Source organism: Plutella xylostella, chromosome 6, assembly GCF_932276165.1.
Source record: "Plutella xylostella chromosome 6, ilPluXylo3.1, whole genome shotgun sequence".
NCBI lineage: Eukaryota > Metazoa > Arthropoda > Insecta > Lepidoptera > Plutellidae > Plutella > Plutella xylostella.
Genome location: NC_063986.1, coordinates 72,874 through 93,272, shown reverse-complemented (window position 1 = coordinate 93,272; position 20,399 = coordinate 72,874). Strand labels below are relative to the sequence as shown.

The 20,399-nt window shown below is 44.8% G+C and overlaps 1 protein-coding gene across 1 annotated transcript; it reads right to left on the bottom strand.

Annotated features, from left to right (window-relative positions):
* Positions 1–1,094: 1,094 nt before the first annotated feature.
* On the bottom strand, positions 1,095–19,556 carry LOC119694149 (protein toll). The gene is made up of 13 exons (XM_048621793.1): positions 19,297–19,556; positions 19,176–19,266; positions 16,804–17,713; positions 16,569–16,720; positions 15,459–15,604; positions 8,936–9,091; positions 7,992–8,171; positions 7,281–7,511; positions 6,838–6,996; positions 5,050–5,241; positions 4,472–4,645; positions 3,221–3,410; positions 1,095–2,185 (listed from the first exon to the last, which is right to left on the bottom strand). The coding sequence occupies exons 1-13, from the start codon at positions 19,387–19,389 to the stop codon at positions 2,010–2,012; spliced, it is 2,850 nt and encodes a 949-aa protein (XP_048477750.1). The 5' UTR covers positions 19,390–19,556; the 3' UTR covers positions 1,095–2,009.
* Between the last annotated feature and the right edge of the window lie 843 nt (positions 19,557–20,399).

Sequence of the window (20,399 nt, the reverse complement as noted above, 5' to 3'; positions counted from 1 at the left end):
AAAATACAAAAAAGTTTATAAAAAATTTCACATTTTCATTGGTCTGTTTTATCCCACAGTCTGTGTTACTAGCAGTAGACTGTGGGCCACAGACTGTAGAATGTATGTTTATAATAAGGATGTATTATTTTCTTACCGCTCAGTGTATGTTTTAGTCTAAATAACATAAGATTGTGTAAGATCTATTGTGGCCCGGCATAGAAACTAAATTAAGTATATCAGATGTTATACTTAAATGTCATCTTTTTACAAATGCATCAGTCTCGATATAATTAGGTTGAGTTTACTATGTAACAAGCTTAGTGCCAATTTCTCCATAGTCGGTTATCTAACCGATAGGGATTGATTTATAAATTAAACGTCATCTCCATATAAAATTCATGACAGATGTGTCAAAAGTTAACCACTACTCCCTGGTTATGCTCTAACCGAGAAATTGGCACTTAGTTTGACACCATTAAACAAATAACAATGTATAATAATATAGTGGCACGGTAGTCCCCCACAGAGATGTAAATATTGTCAACAGAACATGTACAGAGCGCGATGGAGACAGATTATATTGAATATACTCATTTTTTTACAAACAATCTGCTTTTACTATACCTCTATATATGTATATTTACTATAACATATACCTATCCTAGCTATCCCAAACTAATTACTTAACTAAATAGAGTATAAATTTCATTTGTAAGATTCTCATGGTCATGGTTGGTTTAAAAATAATTTACATAGATATTTTACAATGAAAAGAGATTATTTCTATACGCAATCAAAATAGTGAGATACATTGCATAGCGTTCGATTTTTATAACTGTAGGAGTATCAATGAATCATGATTAAAATAAACTCATCAGAATATAAAGTAAATAGATCTACACTCGCTGGAATGTGTGAGTAACTATGAATATAAGCCTATAATATATTTACAAACATAATTATTATAATAAGGCACTAAGTCAATATTCAGATCAGGGCCACATCTAACGAAATTATGGCATAGGTAGCAATATCAATAACAAATAAATATGCAATATCTTCACTACAATGCCTACATTTCGGTTTTTTTCTATTCTAATGTTTAAAAAACCACTATGAGTCACAATGAGTTGCAGTGTCATGCATTGCTCGACATAGTTTATCAAATTCTAAATACCCTCAATGATTGACTTAGATTAAAATAAATTCGTATAAAGTTTTTTTTTTCTCTACTATAAACTACCGACTTCGTAAGATACATTTCATGTAATCACGCAACGGCAGATCTATAATAGTATATAAATGTTTGTACATAAAATAAAACATGTATAATTATAACAATAAAAAATCCTAAAAATATAAAATTTGTAATATGTATATAAATGTATATCGTGCACGTGGCTATGGCTCCGACTAGTGGTCGAGTTATTTGGCATGCGTTGAGCAACGAGGTCCGTGAACCACTCCGGCGGGAAACCCCGACATTACACACAGAGTATCAAAACAATTCCAGTACTTCAGTACAATCTTGGCAAAAATAGCGCCCAAAACTGGCACGACTGTTAAATTCCTCACTGAGTTATTGCACAATAACAAGAACAGATCTTGCTTCGGTATTTATGATATTTTAAATCAGAACTTCAAAATAATATTTAAAAAATATTCGAGTTGATGTCCTTTTCTTCAGATCATTTAGCACCAAATGGTAATAATAACTACAAGTATTAAACTAGGTACAATTTTATACTTCAGTGACTTTGTCTGTGAAGTCTCTTAGAAACTACCCCCTAAAATCTCATCGACAGTTAACATAATCAAACCCGTCGTCTTGAGGTGCGTCCAAACATACGCGCTTGCATTCCCGGGTTAAGACGCTCCGTTGCGGTGCGTTGCGTGGTCTCCAGGGAACTATCATAAACAATATTTACTATGGCAGCGATGACGCAACGCACCAATGGGCCGTCGCCCTTACGGTAGGTCCAAACGCGCAGACCAATGCCTCGTTTGGACCCGCTGTCAAAGTTTAATCACGGCTCTACCTTACCAGCCTCCTTCTCCATCTTGTCCCGTCCCTTCCCCTTCCCGCAGGCGGCGGGGGGGGCGGGGGCGCGGGGCGCGGGGGGCAGCGCCACCAGCAGCTTCTCCCACAGGCGCGGGTCGTCCTTCGTCAGGTACGTCCTGGTGGCGAGGTGCGCCTTCAGTTCTGGAATACGGTAAAAAGTACCAACTTAGGAAAGAGTTAAGTTTAAAAAAGGACACAATGTTCAGATGTCTCTGCCTCTCACTCTCGTGTAATGACTCAGTGCCCAGTACTTTAGTGTAATGCCCTAGTGTCTACATAGTACTGTGTAGCGATCACAGGATTCGATACTATTTTCAAATCTACACAAACATATGATGACAGTTGACGATACTATTATTTTTCCATATGTTTGTGAAGTTTTGAATAGTATCGAATAACTAGCTGTTCCCGCGAGCTTCGCTTCGCATTCATAAGTTTTTCCGTGGGAATTCCGGGACAAAAAGTAGTCTATGTCTCAGGGTCTAGACTATCTGTATACCAAATTTCATTCAAATCCGTTCAGTAGTTTTGGCATGCTTTCATGCTTTCATACTCTTTAGTAACAGACAGACATAGTTACTTTCACATTTATAATATTAGTTAGGATGTGATAGCTGTACTGGCTCTGTACCACGGGGCGCTATTAATTCTTTTTCCATGTTTGTGAAGTTTCGACAATAGTATCGAATCTTGGATCGCTGTACTGGTCGTGTCGTACGGGCAGGTGCATTGTTAGTATGAGAGGGGGGTCAGGTTTATCTGCCCCTTACTGTACCTGGTTCCCCACTGGCGAGCGTGGTGACTGGCTCCAGCAGCAGCAGCACGGCCGAGCTGTGCGCCAGCGCGGCGCGGCGCTCGGCGCGGGGCCACGGCGCGAGCAGCGCGGTAAACGAGACCCTTCGTGTAGATTCGAAAATAGTATCGAATCCTATGCTCGTGACACTGTTCCCGCGAGCTTCGCTTCGCCTCAAAAAGTTTTCCCGTGGGAATTCCGGGATAAAAAGTAGCCTATGTTCTTTCTCAGGGTCTAGACTATCTGTATACCAAATTTCATTCAAATCCGTTTAGTAGTTTTGGCTTAGTTTAGTTTAGTGTGAAAGAGTAACAGACAGACACAGTTACTGTCACATTTATAATATTAGTTAGGATGTGCTCTAGACTCTGGTGGCTTGGTACCTGGTTCCCCGCTGGCGAGGTTGTCGACTGGCTCCAGCAGCAGCAGCACGGCCGAGCTGTGCGCCAGCGCGGCGCGGCGCTCCTCCCGGGGCCACGGCGCGTGTACCGCGGCGGCGGAGAGGACGCACAGGGTGCGGTGCGACGAGGCCACTGAGGAGGCGATCTGTTGCGGGATGCCTTCGCCCGCCACCTGGGGGGATGTAGGGGAATAGTGAGAGTTATGTAAGATATGGCGGATACAACACAAACAAAGCAGAAGGGCTAGTACGGTGTGCGTTTAAGACGTGACAAGAGTTTTTCATCGCGCTCACTCACATCGCGCAGCCTCAAGAGCGAGCGCGACTGAGAACTCTTGTCACGTCTTAAAACCCCCCGTGCTACATGTCCAGAACGTCTATATTTTATCTAGCCTGTAATAGGCGGTTCACACACTTCACCGCGTCACCGCACGGATTGCGGATTTAACATGGTAAATTTCCGCGGTGCGAGGAGGCCACGGAAGAGGCGATTTGTTGCGGGATGCCCTCGCCCGCCACCTAAGGGGATGTAAGGAATGAGGACATAGTTGTGTTGTTGGAGTTAGTTATACAGGGTGTTGCAAAAAGGGTATACTAAACCGAAACCTGCATGTGCAGCATGGTATATCTAAACCCGAAACTAAAATCAGAATTCTTAAATTTTTAATTGAAAAAAATCATTTTCCATAGAAACTTAGTGGGTCACGTGACTTTTAACTATGGAGAATGATTTTTTTTTTCGCGAATTTAGAAATTCTGATTTCAGTTTCGGGCTTAGATATACCATGCTGCACATGTAGGTTTCGGCTTAGTATACCCTTTTTGCAACACCCTGTAGATACGGCCAGCTGATCCTAAACATGGCAGAGCGTCTATACACAGCCTGTAATACACTCAAAACTCTCAAGAGCAATTAAAAAGTTCCAACTGCCATTGACGTTCCGTATGTCACCGGAACTTTCCCATTGCTCGTGACTCTCGTGAGTGTATTATGTATAGAGAGAGGAGTTTCAATCCGGTACAACCTTCAATCCGATATAAATAGACACAGATTTTGATTCTGGACAATGAACTGACAACTTGTATAAAAAAAGCTTTTCGAATTGCAAAAGTTAACAAGCAATAATGACCAATACTAACTACTTGGGCAATATTCGGTAGCTAATTAGATACAATTATTTTTCCTGGCTTCAGCGCCATCTGTCGGCGGTGGTGGGTACTACGTGGTGCTCACCCAGTCGTTGTAGTGCACGCACACTGTGCGGGCGGCCTGCAGGCGCGGCAGCAGCTCGCGTTGTACCCACGCCTCGTCCGCGTGCGAGAACGACACGAACACGTCGTAGCGCGCGTGTGGCGCGTGTGTGGCGTGTGGAGAGGGTAGGGGCCAGCCGTGAGAGGAGAGGAATAGCTGCGGAGGACAAAATACTTATGTTAGTCTTAGTACTTTCGCGATTGAGAGCGCAGCTAAGTGGAGGCGAATTAAGATAGATAGATATTTTACACACGTACTATTCAACTTTATCTTTTATTTAGCGCAATAGTTAACATATTCGTTCAGTTTCCCTAAAACGACTTCTTTCTTAGTAAACATTCGAATCTTTCAAAAGTATAAATAAAATCATAAAGCGTTCTAAGACGGTTGTATAATATTGGGCACGCTATTTAATTCCACCTGACATGAGTTGGGGCGAACGACATATCGCGCCGCCGGTAAGCGGGATGGCGTGAGCGTAACTGTTATTAGAGAGTTTAGACCCTGTGGCTGGTGCAGCCCCTCAGAAAATAAAATAGAAATAAAGATAGAATAGTCACCTTGACGTGATATCTATAGTAATATGCGACGGCGGCAGCGGCAGCAGCCAGCAGCAGCGCGGCGGGCAGCGCGAGCCACGCGGCGGCGGGGGCGGGGGGCGCGGGGGCGGGGGCGGCAACGCACAGCGCGCCCGCCCCCAGCGCCGCCCACGCGCGCCCGTCCGCGCACCGGATAGACGTGTAGTCCACGATCTGGAACACGGGGTATAAGTCGTTATGGGTCCTTGTAGGGGATTCTTTAAGATGTACTACACAACATGCTGACGACTGTGTGAGGACTTTTTGTTATTTTTCTCCTCCGTTATTGCCAATTGAGTGGTTCGAGCAATCAGCCGACTAATGGTGACAGCTTGTCTGCGAACCCCCTACCAACACAACGACTTTGTCGGCAAACCAGCAATCCAATCCGATTTAAGCGACTATACGCTGCAGCGGCTAGATGGGCACTGAGTCATTACACGACAGTGAGAGGCAGAGAAACCTGTCCCCACTGAGAAGCATTGTTAATTTGATAGGTTGATGGTAGACTTCTCTGCCCCCGACTGCACTAGGCACTAGGTTATTACACGATAGTACTGCGCACTAGATCATGACGCAAGAGTACTACACTTTGTAAACCCCTATAAACCCTATGACAGCTGTCAAATCCATACATTTTATCCGCCGTTTGCTGGTTTGTGAGGAAAAACTGTCATTATTTATCAGGCATAGCTGCAGGGCGATCACGAAAAACAGAGCTAACGTATAGAATAGAATGCGAGTGCGACAACTGTCAATTCGATAGGTAAAAAGTGTTCGAAAGTGCTGTCAAGTAGACACTAGTCGCACTCGCATTCGATTCTATATTGTTCGTGATTGCCCTGCTGTTCATAATACGAGGGCGGGTCAATAAGTCCGTGACTTTTATAATTTCCCGCCACTTTACTGAAAGAACAACACTGCTCCTGTCAACAAGCATCTGTCAGTAGACATCTGTCAAAATTTGCACAAGTTACGTCACTTGGTTTGTGTTTTACACCCGTTCTTAGCAACTACCGCGTGATTTAAAAACATAATGGAAGAAACTTAAATTCGTGTGCTCACTAAGCATGATTTTTTTACGGAAAAAAACCATCACTGAAACCAAGGCTAAGCTTGATAAAGATTATGGGGACTCTGCACCATCAATATCTATGGTAAAAAGTGGTTTACTGAATTCCGTTGTGGCCGTACAAGTACGGAAGATGCTGGACGTTCATGGCACCCAGTTGAGGTCTCTACACCTGAAATGATTGAAAAAATTCACGACATGGTGTTGGCCGATCGGAGATTGAAAGTGAAAGGGATAGTGGAAGCCACAGGGATATCACGTGGCTCAGTGGTTTCAATTTTGAATGATCACTTGGGTATGAAAAAGCTTTCCGCAAGATGGGTGCCGCGTTTGCTCACAAACGCAATCGAATGACAACTTCGCAAAGCAGTGTTAGGCGTTGTTAAACCTAAATTCGGACGAGTTTTTGCGCCGTTTTGTATCCGTGGACGAAACGTGGATCCACCACAACACACCAGAGACCAAACATCAGTCTAAACGGTGGGTTTCTCGGGGTGAATCGGCGCCAAAGAAGGCCAAGGTGGGTATTTTGATGACCTCGAGAAACCTCATTTTTTGGAAGGGATAAAAAAATTGCAGAAACTTTGGACAAAGTGTATAGAGCTCAAAGGAGACTACGTTGAAAAATAAAATAAAAAAATATCCAAAAACCAGTATCTTCTTCAAAAAGTCACGGACTTATTGACCCGCCCTCGTACAATATGTGTACATACATGTTGCTGTTTCTCCCGTGCCGCATCCAACAGCGGCTGGTCGGGGCAGGCGCAGCGCCACGGGTTGCGCGCCAGGCGCAGGCGCGGGGGGCGCAGCGCGCGCGGGGGGAGCCAGGGGAGGGAGTTGTTGCTCAGGTCTAGCTCCTGGGGTGTGACAGACTTGATGTTAATAAGGATTTACTACACGGAACGCGGTCGGCGGGCAGGGGCTCAACTCAACAAGAAAAAATATAGTTGGCTAATTGAAAATGGATACTTGACAACATTTCAACAATGAAGAAGCATGCGAGTTAATAGTGGACGATAACATTTCAACACCTTGTCAAAGATGCACATACAAATCAATAAGTTGGTACCTACGTTACAATTTACAGGTTTTCACCAAATAACCATCTTTCGTATTCTATAACACAAACACAAAAGCGTACCTCCAAACCGTCCGGCAAGTCTTCCTCCCTAACTTCCTCAATACGGTTCCCACTGAGCAGCAGCGCAGTAACATTATCCACCCGGGGCACGGCCGTGAGCCCCCGCGCCTCCATAGTGAGTCGCACGCGCCGCCCGCCCCACGCGCCCGGGGGCGGCGGCCGGGCGCAGCTGGCGCGGGTCACTGTGGGCAGCGCCGCGCGGACTGAGCAGTCGCATGTTGAGGGACACTCCTGCAATGTGGTGGGGTGGATAGATTAAACGATAAGAAGACAAACAGACACGATACCACCGCGGTGGTAGCTCAGTTGGGTAAAGCTGCGTACAGACCGGGCCAACGAACGCCAACGGTTATTCCTACGATAGATATTTGTCATACATAATACAGGACAGATTGCAGCAACGAAGGTCAACGAAACCCGTTCGTTGGGCCGGTCTGTACGCAGCTTAAGCGCCCGCTTCTCAATCACCGAGCACAAGCACGACGGGGGTACTGCTGGAACGTGGGGTAGTAGAAATTTGATAAAACATGGCTTAGAACACTTGACGTAACATTACCGCTCACCCTAAAAAACCAAAACATTCTCAACCGTTCGGGAGCTACGCTACCACATTACAGATACACAGACAAACAGACACGTTAAACTTATACCACCCGTTTTCCGTCGGGGTTAATAAAGAGCATAGAGAAGGTAGCAACTACGTCAACGCACCTTGTCCTTGCACTCGAGCAGGTCGGGGTCGAGCTGGTCGAGGTCCCCGCCCCCACCCCCGCCCCCCGCGCAGCGCCCCCGCGCCGCCGCCCCGCCCCCCGCGCGCCGCCCCCGCACCCACCAGTACCACAGGCAGTCGCAGCGCAGCGGGCAGCCCGACAGGTCCAGGGTCACGCTCGCCTGGAGATAGAAACTAATGTTTAGACACTCACAGTGTACGAGCAACGTACATTTCTCAAGTAGGTCGCACCTTCATAATTTACTTACACGCGCAACATTTTAGTTATTAATAAATTCAGTAATTTTACAGCATTCGATCCGGGCGGTTTTCTTTATCACTCTTTAGAGTCTATCACCCCCATATATCAAGTAATTGATAAAGAAAACCGCCCGGCTCTTCTTATTTCTATCTTGCATTATAAGGAAGCAATACCTATTACCTATGTTAATACTGGCTTCTGTTTATATCGGTGACAAACAGAGAGCTGGCCTATGGTTGGTTACCGTGGTGAAAGCATTAGCCAGTTAGATATTGACTGCCCAAGATGCACCAAACGTATACAGAGTGTTGCAACTTTTGTTGTATGACTTTTGGCTTAGTAAATCACTTTTGCAACACCCTGTAAGTATACCTAAAGTTAATATTCTTGAAAACGAGCTTGAAAATTTGTAATTTATGGAAATTGCTACAGCGAAACAAATTGAGTTTTAAAAAAATACCCAACTTCAATAGGAAAAACAAATGCGTTATCAATAGATGCCCGCTGGACTGACGACCTTAGGCGGGGGTGGCGGGTAGTGGTTGGATGAGGAAGGCCGAGGACCGAGTGTTGTGGCGCTCCTTGGGAGAGGCCTATGTCCAGCAGTGGATGATTATTGGCTGATGATGATGATATCGATATGACAGATAAGAGTTAAATAAATAAATAAATATCAATAGATACCTGCGTGTGGTTCCTGTTGAGCAGCTGGTGGTAGTCCTCCTCGCGCAGCAGCAGCGTGGTCAGCGGGTTGTCCCCCAGCAGCACCACCGCGCCCCCCGCCGCGTCCCCCGCGCCCCCCGCCGCGTCCCCCGCGCGCACCCAGTGCAGGTCCGGGCCCTGGAGCGACAGGGAAATTATCATGAATAGTTCTTCTTCTTATCGTGTCGACGACAAACCAACAAAGTCGCTAAATAATACATGATGAATAGTTAATGCGTGGGGACATCTCACGCAAGGCATCCTGAACCCAAGCTAGGCAGAGCCTGTGATACGTACAATGTACCTAAGTACACACTTCTAGAATTTAGATATGCAAATATGCAGGTCTCCTCACGGTTTTTTCTTTAACCGTAAATAGAAAAGCTTATTTGCCTATATCACTGAACTGAACTTGGAAACTGAACAATTTGAACTTACTATTCGTAAGAGTAAAGTAACAGAAAGAGACCCTTATCCGAAGAGTAAGTAGTTTAAAAAAATTGACGTTCATCAGATAATTTGATATTTGGGTGATTCTCACAAAATGACTCCAAAAGCATAATTTCTTTGGCGCATTTTTTTTTCATGTTGTTTGAATATTTTTTTTTTTTTTTTTTTTTTTTTAATTAGCCTATTTTGTTTCCCACTGCTGGGCAAAGGCCTCCCCTTTTTCCTTCCACACCCTTCGATCCTGTGCACTCTCAGCCCAGTTATTATCAAACTTATCCAGGTCGTCCCGCCATCTCCGTCTCGGCCTGCCTCTCCGCCGGCGCCCGTCGCCCGGCACCCACTCGGTCGCTATCTTGGCCCACCGGTCCGGGTGCATGCGGCAGACGTGGCCGGCCCAGTTCCACTTGAGCTTCGCGGTCTCGACACCAACATCGACTATGCGAGTTTGGGAGCGTAGTATGGTGTTTCTGACACGGTCTGTCAATTTGACACCTAGAAGACTACGCTCCATCGCTCTTTGGCAAACCTTCAGTCTGGTCTTTTGATGTTCGGTCAGTGACCATGTCTGTGCGCCGTAGGTTAGGACGGGCAAGATACACATGTCAACGAGTTTGCGCTTGAGTGACAGTGGAAGGTTACCCTTCATCAGCTGCTTCATAGACCAGTAGCTCTTCCAGGCGTTTTCGATACGTCTATCGATTTCTTTATCTTGCCTGTTTTCGAATGAGACTAGCTGGCCTAAGTAAATGTACTCGTTGACATATTGTATATCCTGACCGTCATGACCGTTTGAATATTATACCCCAAATATTGTAGAGGCTTTAGACCTCTTTAGTTATCTCTTATTGGCCCTGAAATCTATCGAGCCGATTCAAAGTTACAGCGATTTTAAACAATTTTGGGCCAATGAAATTAGATTAGCACCAATGAAATTAGAAAACACACCAAAGAAATTATAAAAGGTCCCAAAGAAGTTAGTTTTAAGAACAAAGAAATTAGAAATAATTTTTAAGAAATTAGTTTTATACGTAGATTGCAAAAAATACACAACAAAACTAAAAATCACGCATATCTTTATTTGTTTTTAACATAATTACCTGATCACGTAAAGGTGCAAGGGTTCTAAACATCCGAATGAACCAATTGCCAACCTCACCTGCCCGTGGTGCACTCTGCTAACAGACGAGGCTCTGGCGACCGGATGATGGCAGTATAACCATCCAAAAACAGCTACTCTAAATCCCATAGGCCGGCGATGGGCAGCAGCGTCACCGGTATAAAAAAGTGTAAAGAGGACGAGGACACGATGTCCCTGGAGTCCGGCCACATGTTCTGCCATCAGGAGGGCGACCAACTGTCCCAAGGTGGCGTAGGATTCCTCGTAACGTAGTGGAGATAAGCAGTGTGTCAAATCGGGTAGCGTACCTAGTACTTAAACTAACCGAGAGGTATTCCTTGAAGGTCGTACAGTTATATGCACCAACCTCGGCACACTCTGACACAGAAGTCGAAGCAGTATACGTGGATATCTCTAGGGCATCACGTGTACTGCTAGGACCCAATACACCGTTGTGATGGGGGACTTCAACGCCAAATTGGGAGTACAAGAATGCGATGAATCGAGGGTAGGACATCATGGCTTTGGTAGCAGAAACCAGAGAGGGCAAACGCTTGTAGACTTCCTCGAAAGGGAGGGGCTTTCTTTCTGATGAATTCATTCTTTGAGAATCGGCCCCAGAGGAAGTGGACATGGGCAAGCCCCGATGGTAGGACGAAAAACGAAAAAGACTTCATTATGACTGACAAGCTGCACATTTTCAGATATGTCCCAGTGATCAATAGGTTTAAAACTGGGAGTGATCACCGACTTCTCCGAGGCACTCTGAACATCAACTTCAAGCTGGAGAGGAGATGTCTGGTGAAGTCGACCCTTCGTCCCACACTGCACCAAATTGGAGTTGTCAACACCAGCTTCTAGAGAGGACTACAGTTCTTCAGAAGGGTGACCAAACCCTTCTGAAGAACTATAGACCGATCTCGCTTTTAAGCCATGTATACAAGCTGTTCTCAAGGGTTATCACGAATGGTCTTGCCCAAAAGTTAGACGAGTTTCAGCACCCGGAGCAGGCTGGGTTTCAAAAAGGCTTTAGTACAATAGACCACATCCACACAGTAAGGTAGATTATACAGAAGACCGAAGAGTATAATCAGCCTCTGTATCTAGCCTTTGTGGACTATGAAAAAGCCTTCGACTACATCGAGACCTAAGCAGTTTTGGAATCCTTGCAGAGATGCCAAATCGACTGGCGCTATATCGAGGTGTTGAGGTGTCTGTACAATGCCGCTACTATGACTGTCCAAGTACAGGACCACAAGACAAGACCTGTGGAGTGAGACAGGGGGATGTGATATCTCCGAAACTGTTCACCAATTCACTGGATGTCTTTAAGACGTTGGACTGGAAAGGACATGGCATATGTATAAATGGCGAGTACATGTCACACCTCCGCTTCGCGGACGACATCGTTATTATGGCAGAATCTCTGCAGGAACTCAGCTGGATGCTAAGTGGCCTAAATGCTGCTTCCCGACGTGTAGGCCTCGGAATGAACTTGGACAAGACGAAAGTCATGTACAATGCTCACATGAAACCGGAGCCGGTCATCGTTGGTGAGGCAACAATCGAAGTTGTGCATGAATATGTCTACCTCGGGCAGACTATTCGGCTAGGCAGAAGCAACTTGGACAAGGAGGCTGCAAGGCGCATCCAACTGGGTTGGGCTGCATTCGGGAAACTTCGTCACATATTCTCCTCATCCATTGCTCAGAGCCTGACGACAAAAGTCTTCAACCAGTGCGTCCTGCTAGTGATGACGTATGGTGCTGAGACGTGGACACTGACGGTAGGACTGGTCCACCGATTTAAAGTCGCTCAGCGTGCTATGGCTCTCCATAGTAGCCCCAAGCATAACTCTCTAGTTATGCTTGGGGTTTCTCTGATGGATCGTATCAGAAATGAGGTTATCCGTCAGAGGACTAAGGTTACCAACATAGCTGTCAAAATATGCAACCAGAAGTGGCAGTGGGCTGGTCATATCTGCCGAAGAACCGATAACCGTTGGGGTAGACGAGTTCTCGAGTGGAGACCAGGAACAGGCATCCGCAGCGTGGGACGCCCTCCTGTCCGCTGGACTGACGACCTTAGGCGGGTAGCCGGTAGTAGTTGGATGAGGAAGGCCGAGAACCGAGTGTTGTGGCGCTCCTTGGGAGAGGCCTATGTCCAGTGGATGATTATTGGCTGATGATGATGATGAGAGAATTAACCATAATAGACATTGAATGCATAAAGTTAGCGTTATTAATGGTGTTTCATACTCAATACTAATTTCTTTGTATCAAAACTAATTTCGTTGGCGCAGAATGCCAAAGAAATCCAAAGAAATTATTGCCAACGAAATTAGAAATCATCACTTAAAATTTATTTTTACAGAAAGCTGATGTACAATTGGAACCTCTTATTGACACGTGCATACTGTTTGAACAGACATACGTGGACAAAAATATGTATGCAACAAAAACAAATAATAGCATGAATGTAACAATCGAAGAAATTAGGCTAGTACCTGACCAAAACCGGTTATGGCGCAAAAAAAAAAATTTTTCGTCATACTCCGTAAACTTACGCTCCTCTGCTCCTGGTCGAAGATAGTGGGGGACTGAATGGTGACGGACGCATGGTGATTATGTCCGGTGATCGTTTAAACGCAGAGTAGGAAGACGGTATCGTTACGCCAAAGAAGTTAGTTTTTTTTCTCGGACAAAATTGAATGCGTTATATTTTTGAAAACTAAACCTAAGAGTGAATAGAAACCTAATTTACAATTACCATAAGTATCTCTTATAATGATAACATATAAATCATAAGCTTATTTTACTTTAAAAAGTGAGTTTTTCTTGACCTAAAAATAAAATCAAGTGAAGGACGCGCCAAAGAACTTATGATATTGAGTTTTAAAAAATCATTGTAGCTTTCTTTATAAATTTATGCATTACATTACTAATGTATAAAAACGGTCACAAGATACATTATTTAAAAAAAAATACATCCTGGTATAAAAGTATCAATTTCATGTATTTTATGGCTTGGACATACCTAAATCGCGTCATTTGAGAATCACCCATTTATAAGATGAATAAAAACATTTGAGTTTGAAAGAGCCAGTGTGACATACCTGCAGGTCAGAGCGGTGGTGCGTGTTTTGAAACTATACAAGGCCAGAACGCACCCATAGTGTACTAGCACTGTATAGTTTCAAGTGAAAAAAAATAATATTTAACTTGAAAATATACACGATTTGTGCGTACTAATCGCGTATACTTTCAAGTTGAGATTTACGGAATCGTTCTTGAAAATATACATTGCTATTACGCACATTGCTTGATTGGCGTACTTGTCGCATATAATTTATACCTACATTACCTGATTCTGATTTACTTAACAATTTCGGCAAGTGTACGTGACTACAATTTACTTGTTCTGCCTGTCATACCTATATGTAGAATGTTAATAAATAAAGATGATCAAGGTCTAATATGATTGATAAATTGATATTTTTAGCAATCATTTTTGCAAGTTAGAATACTAATACCCATCTTATTATTTATATGAATTAAGAGTAATATCTACTACACTCACGAGCAATAAAAAAGTTCCAGTGACGATAGCTCCTGAACGGAAAAGACTAGCTTAATGACGCCGTCGGCAATATAAAGTAAAGTACCTACATTTATCAGGGCATCAAAATATTATGATAACCAACTAAATACGTAAATTTTGATCAAATTCTAAATTAAATGTTTTAAAAATTGGTGTCATTTGGTGTTGACTTTTTGCTACTTGAACTTATTCATTGCTCGTGAGTGTAGTAGGTATTACCCTATAGACTTATTATTACAGACATATTTTTCATCAAGTTTTGAATTCACCGTAACTGTCTTTCATGAATTGTTCTACACCCGTCTTCTGAGATAATTTTTACTACAAAAATGTAAACAAAAAACACGTTACGAAAACAATGACAAGTGCGGAATGATTACTATTCCGCATGAGAGAAAGAGAGAGCAAGAATTCAAAATGCCTACCTGGTAACTAATCATGTATAGTTTCAAGTGCTCGCATTGCCGCTTGGCACTTGAAAATATACACGATTAGTACGCAGTGGTAACTGCTGCAGTATATTTTCAAGCCATAATTTTGGCCTAACTTACTTGAAAATATACGCGATTAGTGCGTAATGGCCTTGTATACTTTCAAGTAAATCATGGCACCATTTTAATTTGAAAATATACGCGAGCAGTCCCAACCTCTGCGTTCTGGCCTTGTATAGTTTCAAAACACGCAGCGGTGGTATGGTAACTCAGTCGGGTAAGCGCCCGCTTCTCACGCAAGAGATGCGAGTTCGAATCCCGGCGCTGACATGTATCAATGAGTTCTTTTAACTTAAGTACAATGTATACCATCGCTCTTACGGTGAACGAAAACATCGTGAGGAAACCTGCATATCTAGATCTAGCACATCTAGATATGTGGACCCACCAACCCGCAGTGGACCAGCGTGGTGGGAAATGGTCCAAGCTTAGGAAGGCAGTTTAGACCTTGGGGATATGCACGAAGGTTCCACTCGAGAGTGCCAGGTGCGGATACTTACACCCCCACAGAGAATAGAATAGAATAGAATAGAATAGATTAGAATAGAATAGAATAGAATAGAATAGAATAGAATAGAATAGAATAGAATAGAATAGAATAGAATAGAATAGAATAGAATAGAATAGAATAGAATAGAATAGAATAGAATAGAATAGAATAGAATAGAATAGAATAGAATAGAATAGAATAGAATAGAATAGAATAGAATAGAATAGAATAGAATAGAATAGAATAGAATAGAATAGAATAGAATAGAATAGAATAGAATAGAATAGAATAGAATAGAATAGAATAGAATAAAATAGAATAGAATAGAATAGAATAGAATAGAATAGAATAGAATACCTGCAGGTCGGTGTAGTGGTTCCCGCGGAGGTCTAGCACAGCCAGCCGCGTGAGCAGCAGGCGCCAGTCCGCGCACAGCCGCGCGGCGCCCGAGCGCGCCAGCCCCGCCTCGCGCAGCGCCGGGCAGTGCCGCAGCGGGGACAGCGCTGTGGGTGTGGGACTAGGGTTAGTGCACGACACTACTAGCATATCTAAAAGATTAAACGGCTAAACCGGCTTAATTTTCATAAAACATGCGGGACACTTGGCTCGTCGGGAGGAGGGAAGGTGGACAAAGGCGGTCACAGAATGGTGGCCTAGAGACGGACGAAGAGCGGTTGGCAGACCACCTGCTAGATGGTCCGATGACATCTGCAAGGTTGCAGGGAAGCAGTGGACCAGAGCGGCACAGGACCGGAAGAATTGGCGTACAAATAAGAAGGCCTATACCCAACAGTGGGCGATAGAAGGCTGATGATGATGATGATGATGATGAAGAACACTCGGTTCCGATGTTTGGGAGTTGCGCTGCCACAGATAGATACACAGTAATACAACACAGATACATAGACACGTTAAATCATGGTAAAGGTATTAAAAATCAATAGAAAATTGGGATTACACTAAGTATTTGGTCTTAGTATATGGGCTTAACTCTCAACTTAAGATATTGCAAACCAAGAGTTTATTGTGTGCCAGTCACATCCGCGGCACGAGAAATTTGGGGGGGGGATTTGGCAAAATTGTCACCAGAACATGCCGCGCGGTGCGTGCGCACTATTCTGATCTCTTTGAAGATAATATGCCTGAAGGCGAGGGTAGTAGGTGATATTGTGGACCATGAGCTGAATGACAATAACGCTAATCGACCTAATACAACAACACACAACGTAGTATAGAGCATGGGCTTGTAAAGCAGTCGGTCCTGCGCCTAGCTCTCTCCAGTCGTGTCGGTCAATCCGTCCCATTGGGCTATGAGAGTGATGGAGCAGAGAGTGCTCCTGTGTACTGCGCACACACTGGGGCACTATAATCTACTCCTGCGTAGATGGCTGATCTCAACTGAGATTACCCGCCGTGGTCGAAATTCGGCTAGGAGGACATTATTATTAGTATAGAGTGTAGGCTCACAGGAGAGCGGGTCGCTACACGTGTCGCCCAGCGGGTTGTCGTCCGCGCGCAGCCGCCGCAGCGCCGGCAGCCGCGCCAGGAACGAGAGGGAAGACAGCGCGTTGTGTGTGAGCGAGAGAGAGACGAGAGACGACGTGCCCGAGAACACCTCCCTGCGGACAGGTTAGAATGTTACAACATCGCGGTATAATACACATTAGTAGTAGGGTAAATAAATAATAATGTAGGTACTTACGGGTCGAGGTAGGTAATATTGTTGTGGTCGAGCAGCAGCTCGGCGAGGCGCGCCTGCCCCCGCAGCAGCGCGGGGGGGAGGGTCTCCAGCGAGCAGCGCGACACCTCCAGCACCTGCAGCGCGGGGCTGTCCGCCAGCAGGTCTGCGGGCAGCGCGCGCAGCGGCAGCCGGCGCAGCAGCACGGAGCGCAGCGCGGGCAGCGCGGCCAGCCAGCGCGCCGGCAGCGAGCCCGCCGCGCCGCCCTCCACGCGCAGCGCCCGCAGCCGCGCGCTGCCCGCCAGCTCGCCCCCCCGCACCCCCGCCAGCCCCCGCAGCGTCACGTTCTCTAGCGCCGGCAGCGCACCCACCCACAGCGCGGTCACCGCCTCCAGCTCCAGCACCTGCAGCGCGGGCGCGCCGCCCAGCCCGGCCGCGTCCCCCGCCGGCGCCAGCACCAGCCGCCGCAGCGCCGCCCGCGCCGCGCCCCACCCCGCGCGCACCCCGCCCCCGCCCCCGCCGCGCACCGACAGCACGCGCAGCGCCGCCGGCAGCGCGTCCAGCTGCACCTGCACTCCGTCCGTACGCAGCGTGTGCAGCGCGGGCAGCGGGTCCAGCGCGCCGGGCAGCAGCGGCGGCGCGGCGGGCGGCGCGGCCGACAGGCGCAGCTCGCCCACCGCCTCCAGCCCCGCGAAGTAGTCTGCGTCGAGCGGGGCGGCGGGCAGCGCCAGCAGCGCCAGGCGCGGCGGCGGCGGCAGGCGCAGGCGGCGCAGCGCGGGCGCGGGCGCGGCGCAGGCGGCCAGGGCGGCGCGCGGCGCGGCGGCGGCGGGCGGCAGCGCGGGCATGGCGGCCGCGCCCCCCGCCACGTCGCGCGCGCACCGCACCGCCAGGTACTCGCCCGGCACCCACTCCACCGACACACTCTCGTTGCTGCCTGCGGGGGGCTACATGTTTACATGACACCTTTACATAGTTTATAGCCTCATAATTTAATATAGGGTTTAAAAGATGCAACCAATATTCAAGTACCTTCATTATTCAATAAAAATATCATGGGACTGGGACTGTTCACATACACAATACAGTTTGTGCCACACCAAAAAATTATCACATTTATTGAGAATTTTCTATTCTTCCGAAAATGTTATCACGGATCTATGTATACTTCTTATTATTATTACCTTAGCTGCAGCATTATTTAAACAGAAATGATTGAGAGGTATAGAAATTTTGCGGGCAGTTATTACCCACGCAGAAGATATGTTTTTTGAACCTTTAGAATTGGATTGGTCAATCAATCAAACCTGCATTTTACTGCATCTTTCATCACTTCAGCGAGAACTTCTGGCAACAGATTTTCACACTCATTTCAAATGTTGTCCTTATGTGTAAGAAATGTTGGGCATATTTAAATAAACACAGAACTTCACAAAACCCCACAAAAACAGACTGTAATGGTTAAATCGAGTCATATTGTAAGGAAAAATTACAGATCGACAGATACGAAAAATCAAGTGACCCAGAAATGCAGTACACACAATTATTACACATTCTTAGGGAGTATATCAGTCCACTGCTTGTGTACTTGTATTCTGCAATGTCTAGTCAACAATAACAAAACAAATTTGAAATTGGCGGTTATTTAAAAAAATTAGAGCATCTATCAATAGGGTTATTTCTTTGGGCCACCTTCATTGTACATAGTAAGAAGAGAAGAAACAGCCTCATTTCCCTTACAAATAATTTAATAGAAACAGCCACATTTCTGTCCTAAATGAATAAACACTAAAGTTTAAAATGTGAACGATATTTTAGTAGTCTTTTAATAAGATTACTAACAGCATTCAGGACCTATGTAGCCCATATTATCTATCTAAGATTAAGTAGTAAGTGTACAGGTACCAAACCAAGATAATGTTTATTATTTAATATTACCTGGGAATCCTGTCATTGGCCTTACCATGTGTGCATATAGTAAAATTATGATATTTAAGTTATGCTGTTGGATTTGTGAATAAATAAAATATAAAAGTGTATATATTATAAGTACTTATAGTAAAAAATTATGTTATACTTATATGTGTTTTTGCCATAAATTTACTTTAATATTATGGTTAAAACTGTGTACAAAAATATGATTTCTCTATTCAACTAGGTGCCCAGCAGAGGAATGATCATGTAAAAGCGTATTATAGGTAACAAAGTCATCATTCGATCACCAAATGTGTCAATTTTTTGTCCCTGCTCCATAGGGCCCTCTATCTTCAGTCTGACCCTGTCATGTAAACAACTACCCTCATGTGCAACAAAAATACCTATTTACTCAAACAGAAAATATATTTTGTATGCTCAATTACTGAAAGACAAAATATGAAGGATAGCAGACAGGTACTGACCATCAATGTTGAAGACATACTCGTTGAGTGATACTCCTTGCAGGTGGCAGAGCGGGCTGGTGCAGTGCGGCCCCCGCGCCTCGTCCCCCGCACCCCCCGCCGCGACCCCCGCGCCCCCCGCGGCCCCCAGCAGCAGCGCCAGCCACACCAGCATCACACTGGGACAGGAAAATGCACCGATATTGCACCACGCACTCGCGAACACTGCACTCATTCACTAGTACACGGATCTACACACCATGTTTATAACAACACAAATCTATTGTTATACTCTCTTGTTAACTACAATCTTAATATAACTTGCATTGCAATAATGTATTATATGAAAACAAATATTGATGCTGAGGTTGTTTTTGTGATTTGTGTTTTGAAGTTTTTCAAGTTTTGATTGACATTATCAATACGTCATAATAAACGTCCATTTGTTTTTTTACAGTGTTGCCATGCTTTAAAAATAGAGGACGAGTATACGAGGAAAAGAATGATACTCCGTACGATATCGATAGGCGATTAACCATGGGTTAACGTTAACCGGAATTTGCATAGTTATGTTTTTTTTTATGTTTCAATTTCAATGTAGGTATTTATTGATCATAAAAAACAATGACTCACAAAACCAGTTTACTGGTTTGTCTGGGGATTCAGACTTCACTCTTAATAAAATAAGTAATTACTTAATAATCTATTTTAAGAAACTTTTACTGCTTAACAATAAATTTAACTTGATACCTACTTGTTTAAACATCATACAATAGGAAGGTTCTTATATCTAGATTTTACTTAACAACTGTTTTTTTTTTACAATCTTGAGAATCTTGCATTATTTGTTTCATCCCTTATTTCAGTTGGTAAGTAGATTAACTTAATTGTTTCGTTAAGGTCCGACCTCCATAGAAGTTATTAACCTAGGTAAGTACCTATTTCATATTTAAACTGAGTAGCCATCCTAATACTTACCTACCTTATTATGCAGAATTTACTGTTAATATGTCTGTTGTGTCTATGTTGTTAATAGGGTAAAAGTACTAGTAACTGGCAGTTTAAGCGACTAGCAACACAAAAAAATATATTAAAAATAAAGTAGGTGATGACGACCGAATGGCGTAGTGGTTAGTGACCCTGACTACTGAGCCGATGGTCCCGGGTTCGATTCCCGGCTGGGGCAGGTATTTGTTTAAACACAGATATTTGTTCTCGGGTCTTGGATGTGCCCGTAAAATGGCA